This window comes from Phaethon aethereus (assembly GCF_964289735.1).
Source record: "Phaethon aethereus genome assembly, chromosome: 1".
In the NCBI taxonomy this organism is placed as follows: domain Eukaryota; kingdom Metazoa; phylum Chordata; class Aves; order Phaethontiformes; family Phaethontidae; genus Phaethon; species Phaethon aethereus.
Window position 1 is genome coordinate 219211019 of NC_138575.1, and position 9250 is coordinate 219220268.

The 9250-nt window shown below is 41.4% G+C and overlaps 1 protein-coding gene across 1 annotated transcript; it reads right to left on the reverse strand.

The window, feature by feature from the left end:
* Positions 1-2611: 2611 nt before the first annotated feature.
* AAMDC (adipogenesis associated Mth938 domain containing) lies at positions 2612-8783 on the reverse strand (the record flags this gene model as incomplete). The annotated part of the gene is made up of 3 exons (XM_082005926.1): positions 2612-2752; positions 3506-3601; positions 8652-8783. The coding sequence occupies 3 exons, from the start codon at positions 8781-8783 to the stop codon at positions 2612-2614; spliced, it is 369 nt and encodes a 122-aa protein (XP_081862052.1).
* Between the last annotated feature and the right edge of the window lie 467 nt (positions 8784-9250).

Sequence of the window (9250 nt, forward strand, 5' to 3'; positions counted from 1 at the left end):
CGGGCTGGTCTGCGGAGCAGCTGGGGTGGAATCTTCCTGGCACACAACTCGGCTGCTGCTCTGCTTTAATGAGAGTTCACTGCCTACCGGGAGATCGTTTTCCTGGTGGGAGGCAGAGAGCTGGTGTATGTGAGAAATCCTGCCCTCTAAAAGCACATTCCCATGATTTGGGCAATGAGCCTGTAATTTTAACAAATTATTTGTGGCTTTAGCTGAAAGCAGTAATTTAATAAAGATACCGTTTTGAGCTCTGTTTGAATTTTTTGATCAATCAATCCCAGCTGTTTCCACCATGTAGCAAAGCACCAAGAAGGAAATTGGGCTTTCAGTGACTGGAGCAGACGCTTTTGTGGCAGCTGACAAAGCTGACTCAGGAAGCTGTGACAAGAGCAGTGATAGACAATATGGGTGGAAAAGACTTGCAAGAAGATTATCTCCTTGTTGACACTGAAATTTTGTACTTATGGCAGTAAAATGTAGCGGTTTACCTTTAAAAAGGGAAATCAGTTTACTTTGCACGCTGCAGCTCCCTGTTTTGGAGTCTTCCGCATCCTACCGGTTGCCAAATGAAAGGAACAATCAAGGAGCCGCAGCACAAAGCTGGGTCACTGCTCAAAGTCACCTGGCAACACTAACTGGGCTGTGCTCCTCTTGCACCTTTTGGGAGGACAAAACACATCACACCTGTGTGAGGAGCCCACCCTGGTTTTCCTTAAATGCAGGACCTGGGGCTAAGCAGTTTTGTTGAATGAGACTTCATCATTAATGAATGTACCAAATAAATATGAAATTATTATTAAAAAAACCAAAACACAAAAAACTGGAGGTGAAAGGTTAGGTGTTTGCTCAACTTGCCCTACCAGCAGTACTTAAAAAACTGGAACTGTCCTCTCAGTAAAAGCCTTAAAAAGCCTATTCATATTTAAGACTGCCTTAAGGCCTAAAAGGTCATGAAATAATGCAAATATATCTAACTGCAATCAAGAGCGTCAAACCACCTCCGCTGTAAGATAACACCACTTTAGTACAAAAAGTCTTCATACTCTGCGGATTGGTAGGAACTGGTTCTACTGGCATTGTCTTGGGATGACTACAGTCTTCTGGGTCAGTGGTTCACCTTCTACTTGACACCACAGAAGTTATTTGGAACAACGTCATAGCAGTTTTGATGAGCATTATACCAGCTGCTGGGTCAGAGAACACTGATGCAGCTGGAAAGGCAGTTCTTGCTGGTTTAGATAAGACGTTGCCTCAAATCTAGCTACACAAATAGAAAATACTGCTGTAATTAGGAGATTTCAAGATAAAAACTTTCAAGTAGTCACTTTCCCTTTGCTTTTACACCATATTGTGTTTTATCAGATAAAAGGTTATGAACCATTACTAGAGCAAATAAATAAACAGAAAAGAACATAGTATTTTGTGAAGGGTTATTCTTGGGTCTTGGGAAAGTCAGTGTGTGCTCATACCAATCTAAGCCTCTCTGCTACTACTGGGATAGCTCCGAGTGCCTCAGGGCTTTCAGCAGCATCATCTTTGTGCTTTCATTAATAGACACAGACTTAATATGCACAGATCAAGAATTGGCAAGGCTGATGGGGAAAAAGAAAATCTACAGTAGGTAACTTGTAACTGGTAATATTGATAGAAGACCACCAAGAACAGCAACTAATTTTTAAGTTTTCAGTGTAATAATAGGTTTGTTGGCACAACATTCTAATCATCAGATAACGATGACAAGTGAGAATTCTCACATCCATCCCCAGCTTGCTAGCAGCAATTTAGACCGACTTCCTAAAGATCAACATTTCACATTGCAAACTCTAGTTTTGTGACAAATAGGTCTGATGATTTTAAGCACGCAGGGACTTTGGGATTGATATGTATTGCATAACTCAAGCCTCACAGTTCACAATTAGTAGAAAAATTCTTTAAGGGCCAGATTTTATGTTTATTCCCTGTAAGTTTTTTTTTTTTTGCTTTTTTCCCAGGTTCAATGTAAAATTTAAAAGTGCTAAATTATGTTATATTCTTGAATCATCACAAACAGAGCTGCATAGCCAATAACCTGACTGAAGTTACCAGTAGGAGGCAAAGTTGTATGTTCTGAGTTTGCCTTTTAATTTATTTTTATTTATATATTTTTTTTATTTTTAACTTATTTATAGAGTGGTGGTAAAGTGCTGCTTTACCACCGCTTCATATCTACCACTTGATTGTACTCATCAGCTACCTTATGGCTGCATTCCAATAGCCAATAATGTAATTTCAGGCCATTTTCTAATAAAAGTATTCAAAAGCCAGTATCTTAATTTAGCCAACAGGTGAAAAGTTAAGTAACCAGAATATGGACAGTCTTCAGAGGAAGATTAGGCCAATCTCAAGAACATATGCAAATGGTTCTGTAAGTAAATGATTTCATTAACAGCCCCCTATTGTAAACACTCAATTTGTTTAAATCCTGAAACAAAACTGTCCTTGCATTTTAGGCTGTTGGCACGCAAATGCCTTGGCACGCAAGTCCACACTCTGTTGACTGTAATTTGATTCAGCCGAGAGGTGTGTCCATGATTTGGCTGCGGTCAAGGAAGGCGGAATGAGCTGCAACGCTTCAGCAGGTTGAATGGAAGACTCCCCCCACTTTGACACCCTGAGCAGCCAGAGCATTGTACTCTTCCACAGCCTTCTCTGTTTGCAAGACCAACACATCAATCCCGTTCTTCCTCAGATAGTCCACAGTAGACGGTGGAACCTTGGAAGAGAAAAGGAAATAGGAAGAGCAAGCATTAGGTTCTTTTCCCCTCAGACTGTAAGGCTTGAAGGAAAACACATACTGATGCCATTTGTTACTAGTAACTGATAGTAGCCAAATGAGAATGCGCTCAGATATTTCTAAGATTGATTTACATTTCTTTCTCTTCAATAAAGCTACTTTTACATACATGCCTCCCATCTCTCCAACAGTTTAAAATACAGCCCTTTCTTACAAAAATGAATAGAACTGGAGGTAATAGTAATTAACCTAAATAAGGTGTTACTCACCTCAACAAAAAGCTAAAGAATTGCTTCCCATGAAGTAAAGCACAGCCCTTCCGAGCACTCTGTAGCTAGTTTACCTGCTGAAATGACACCCTGCCAACATTAGTGACAAAAATGTCTAATTATCAAAGTATTTACAGCAGGCTAGAGAGCTAGTTCATAACCTATTTTAAGGGGGGGACAACTAATGACACTGTAAAAAATTCTCCTTGTTTAAATTGCTCCTGTAGCAGAACATAAACCTGTTTACTGCTTGGCATTGATGCTAATATGAAGGAGCTCAAATGATGTTTCTTTCAGGAAGAGAGTGACTCCTGGCAGGAGCTCAGTCGCTCTAATTCAGCATCCTGAATTTTTTCCCCCCTCTTAGTAAAGCATCATAGACTTTTATTCCCTGCCTCCCCAGTCAGAGGGAGAGGGAAAACAAACAGATCTAGTTTATGGTTATCACAGAACAAAAACCTACCTGCAAAGCCTCACTCATGCCACGACCAATCACCAGAGTTTTAACACCCTTCTTGACAACCTCCTCAAGGTCAGCTGGCTGCACTCCTGGAGAATGCTAGGTGTCAGGGGAAGAAAATAATAGTCTGTGTAGCAGCAGCATCAACCAGGAAAGCTTCATCTATGTGTTTTGAAACTGTCCACAAAGTTACAGGGTAAATTAGCAGTACCAAAATGTAACACAACCCTCTTTTCTGTGTACACACAGTAGATGATAACATTAGTAATTAAAAAAGGTGTTTGATATGCAGATGGATGATAGTTAATCAATTGATGGTAATATTGTCATTCTTTATTAAACAGTTAAAAATAAAAAGATGCATTACACATTTCTAAAAGATTTATGTCTAACAACTAGCATTTTATAAATATTAAAAGTTAGTGATTTAACTTTAAATTGCACCATATTGCCATTTGTTTTCAAATGAACAAAACCTGTTTGTAATAAAGATTGCAGCAAGCCAAAGTTTACTCACTTTAATTTCAAAGAGCTCCTCAAATAATTAAAATGAGTAAATTCTTTTCTTATTTACTTTGCCAATCTCATTTACCAAAGAGGACTGAAACATATTGGTTAGCTTAATTTCAGTTAACAGGTTCAACTCCTGCACTGTTCTTAATTTTAAGAAAGGAATATTTAAAAGCAAACTCCTCAAAGGGAAAAAAAAAAAAGAGCTTTAGCAGCACGTTGATTGAGTTTTCAAAGTACCCATTTACTACCACTACAACACTTTAAACATATGAATCCACAAAGACACCTGTAATGTTAATAGAAAACTTATGTCACACTAATTCTCTTCCTGGATTCAATTTCTATTTATCTCTATATGGCCAAGAGTAAGGTACTGTACAGCCTGTGGCTAGAATCTGGCCCTTCTTTGGGATGCATTTTTTAAAAAATCATAAATAGTATTTCAGCTCCCCCTCCTTTTTTTTTTTTTTTTTTTTTTTGGTAGGATTTGTAAGTTCTTTGAGAGGACTGAGATAAGTTTCTCCCTTGAAGTAGGCAACACCATGGTGGACTCCTGGAAAACGTTATTTTTATGGAGATGCCCATACATCTTTATCCTCTGTACTTCCAGAAAATAACACATTCTTCTAATGAATTTAGGTCAAAGCACCAGCTTAACAATGGGTTTCTGTCATTCCATTAGTGAGCTTTAGTCTTTGATGTCCTTGGGTCCTCTCCTATTCTTTTTCCCCGGCCCAAGTCAGCAGCTGATGCTGCAGCCTCTCACGAGGTGTCAGAGTTCTCTTCTCAAGCCCTCAAGCTTGCAGAACAGAGCAAGCGAGACTTTTCAAGCTGAAACGAACACATGAACTCCTGAAGTTGCAGGTGAAGGAAACCTTCCATGGTAGAGTGCCACTTCCAATGAGTGGACTAAATTTATCCCACCAGAAAGTTTAGCCTGGCTGGTATCTGGAATTTCAGCAACAGAGGTGGTTCACCTTTACAGTTCTCCAAGTTGTGTTCCCCTTACTCCATTTACATTTGATAGCCACACCTAGAATGCAGAGGTCACTTCAATATGCAGAGCTTTCTCAGACTAAATCATTGCAAACACGTATTTATGACAGAATAGGTAATGCTTTTCCTTTGGGGGTTTTATAGTAGACTCAAAACTTAGACAAAAAGAACTGGTATGGTTTACTGCAATTACAATAATTAGGTTGCTGAGGAAGGTTTGCAGTCATGTGATAATGTCTCAGCAGTACTTTAAAGCCAGGGAACAAAAGGATTTTCTTTGGCTCCACAAGACACTGATCTGGGGGCTTCTACATGTTTTGTAGGGAACTAGTGTCATTAAAGGAAACGTGTAACATGATGGAATAACTGTGTCATTGCTAATTTGACAGCTAGAGGGAAAAAGAAAGGGCAGCAGAATTTCTTGCCTGTTCTGTTCTCTGGCCTTCCTTTCAGGATTCCTTCTTCTTTTCTTCCGTTAGCAGATGGCACTGAAATGCAGCCAGCCAGGGAGGCTGCCTTTCATCTCCAAGGGTTAAGGTCATAAGGACTCTTAGTGCTTAGTTACAGAATCTTGCACAGCCAGTTAGACCATTTTCCAGTACTAGACAGCAGGCTGATAGCACAGAAGGAAAGGAAGCAACTTATTTCCAACTAAAGCATGGGACTTGACCAGCACTGCTTGTTTCCCAAACTTCAGCTCTATCTGCCCCGAGGAAAAACATGCCCAAGGAAAGCAGGCAGATGTGTTCTACCCTAAAGAAATGTGCAGAAAATGCACCTGGTTAAGCCTACTACTTCCAGTGCTGATCAGATTAACTTTTTTATACTTTTCTAGATTTGGAGGTGCAGTCTAGAAAAGCTGAGTTCTACTCTTACATTCGTTGCTTTCTATTAATTTTTAAACCAAATCACCTAATCCCTCATAGCTGCGAGAAGGATAGGACTGACCTAAAGCAAGAGCTTTACAGGTGACCTATATAAGGCAAAACCTAAATAGGTATTTTTTACTTCCTGATGATATAAAAAGGATGACAGAAAACCTACCTCTCCAAATAACCCAACTATTTTTTTTTCTCCCCTGACTTTAATTTAACATAGACTCATTTTTCTTGTTTCAGTTGGAGGACTCCTCTAAGGACTTTATGGACTTACCTGTCACCTGACGGTATCCCTTGTTTGAAACTTTAAAAAGAAAGCACAGCCTCCTAAATGATAGTAGGTGGTTATAACTTGAAACCAAAGTTTTCAAGTACCTGAAATGAACATCAAAATGTAATGGAGCTGGGAACTAGTTGGGAACTTTTCAGCTGCTCTATTTGTTCAGCTTCTCCAGTCATAACCAGCAAAACAATATTGTCAAACAAACGAAAACCAACATCCTACACCACAGAATCCTCTCCTCTGAACAGCCAAAGAGTGAAAACTTCATTTTTCACAAGGTTATAAATGAAATTCTTTTAAAAAGGTTACATACACAGCTACCTTGCTCTCTGCAAGGTACAGATATCTTTGCATGACAGCACCACCTTTCTCTTGGCATTATATATTCTGTATAAACTGAAATCTGATGGCTTAAGAAAGTTCTGTTCCCCCAAGGATTATAGACAAAGTTCCAAACCCAAAGGTTCTGCCCTTCAGCCCTGTCAAAATGAATTCAATGGAGCTGTACCCTCTGTGTGGATACATCTGCAGGTGCTGGGTCTAAATCCTGACCAGTATGTAGTTCATTTGTGCTTTAACTTTTGCTTAGAAAGTATGGTGGGTTTTTGTTTTTTAGCCATTACATCTATCCTAGTACAAGCCCTCATTCAGGAAGAACTATCATCGAGTTCCTAATGCAATAGACATTACACTGCTTCTAAATCTGGAACGTCAGTAGTATTCCATGTATTTTTATACAATTCTGACAGCATTTACAGATAAAGTTTAAAAATTGTGAGGGCAAGCACTTAGTATTTGGCTAACCATTGTGTTGTTAGCCAGACTGTGAGCGCATATGACACTGCATCTGCATATTTTCCCTTTGAAATAAGTACAAGGGATCCCAAGAAAAAGGCTATAAACTAAACCACATGCATTGTCGTCTTCCAAGCACATAAGGTTAGTTTACTGTCAATTTCTTTTAACTACTCAATTTTTTTTTCTTATCTCACTGTATCAAGTTTGCTTGGCAAGGTTTTGGTAGCAGGGAGGCTGCAGCGGTGGCTTCTATGAGAAGCTGCCTGTGTCCAATAGAGCCAAGGCCAGCCAGCTCCAAGATGGACCCGGTGCTGGCAAAGGCCAAGCCCATCAGCGACGGTGGTAGCATCTCTGGGGTAACGTATTTAAGAAGGGGAAAAAAATCCCACTACGCAGCATTTGCAGCTGGAGAGAGGCATAAGAATATGCGAAAACAACTCTGCAGACACCAAGGTCAGTGGAGAAATGGGGGGGAGGAGATGCTCCAGGCACCAGAGCAGAGGTTCCTCTGCAGCCTCTGGTGAAGACCACGGTGAGGCAGGCTGTGCCCCTGCAGCCCATGGAGCTCCACGCTGGAGCAAATATCCACCTGCACCCAGGGAGAACCCCACACCGGAGCAGGGGGATGCCCGAAGGAGGCTGAGACCTCGTAGGAAGCCCACGCTGGAGCAGGCTCCTGGCAGGACCTGTGGCCCTGTGGGGAGAGGAACACAGGCTGGAGCAGGTTTTCTGGCAGGACTTGTGATCCCACAGAGGCCCAGGCTGGAGCAGCCTGTTCTTGAAGGACGGCACCCGTGGGGGGACCAAGGCTGGAGCAGCTTGTGCAGAACTGCAGCCCGTGGGAAGGACTCACGCTGGAGAAGTCCGTGGAGGTCTGTCTCCCATGGGAGGGACCCCACGCTAGAGCAGGGCAGAGTGTGAGGAGTTCTCCCCCTGAGGAGGAAGGAGCAGCAGAGGCAACGTGTGATAGACTGACCACAACCCCCATTCCCCATCTCCCTGTGCCCCTCGCAGGGGGAGGAAGACAAATTGGGACTGAAGTTGAGCTTGGGAAGAAGGGAGGTGTGTGGGGAAAGTGTTTTAAGATTTGGTTTTAGTTCTCATTATCCTACCCTGATTTTGATGGGGAAATTAATTTATTGACAAAGACAAGTCTGTTTGGCCCATGACAGTAATTGCTGACTGAGCTCTCCCTGTCCTTTCCTTGACCCACAAGCTTTTTACTATATTTTCTGTCCCCTGTCCAGCTGAGAAGGGGAGCCATAGAGTGGCTTTGGTGTGCACCTGGCATCCAGCCAAGGTCAACCCACCACACTCATTCAAGACAACTTTTGTTTACACAGTCTGAAAAAAGGTTGTAACCAGCATCTTATGATAATTACACTCTTAATCCAATGCAGAATGCTGTTTGAGAGCTATAACATGTATGAGAGCGGTCTGGTCAGGGTAGCTGTGAGGACTGGTGGCAGCTGGTCACCTGTAGGACATTGTGTGTCTGCAGTCCACAGACCTCTCCACACAGTCACTTCTGAAACACACACTCAGTTCTCCCCAGGAAAAGCCTTAACACTTGCAAAAAGCAACTCGCTGAATTTCTGACTGGAACTTTAAACAACTGTTCTCTGGACAATTCTCAGAGTCCCATTTAAAACGCAGGACAGATAGTAAACAGCAAACTTACATTAGTCCCAGTTTCTCGCCAATCCCAGGTTCGGCTTCCTCCTGGCCATACTTTGCAGTCCTTATATGTCGTAGAGCAGCCTTTCACCTTCATCTGACCCCAAGAAAGGGAAGCAATTTCAGGGGAAGACATTGCAAAGCTGAAGCAAAGTCTGGAAAAAGGATATTTAATACATAGCATCAGGCTAACATATGCAGCATGTTAATAAAAGAAGAAAGTTCTGTCCTTGCCCCAAGGAGCTGGGAAGGAAATGCTATCAACAGACTTTATCCACGTGATTTTGTGATAACAGAACTGAACTGAGGATCAGCAGATTTGTTGAATTACCAGTCCTCTTGGGGATTTTGTGCAGGATTTTGTGCAAATCATTTTACATGCTAAATCTGTACAAGTATTGGGTGCTCAACTTTTAAAACTATCAACAGGTCCCAGAATATCCTCTCACATCTGGCTTTTAATCTTCTCCCTAAGATGCGCAAAGATGATAATAATTTCCTAAAACATTGGAGAGATATGCTGTTTCTTTGGCTGCTTTATTAATTTAAAGTGGTAAATGAGGTTAAAAAAAATCCCGAACAACCCAACCCAACAGAAAAGCC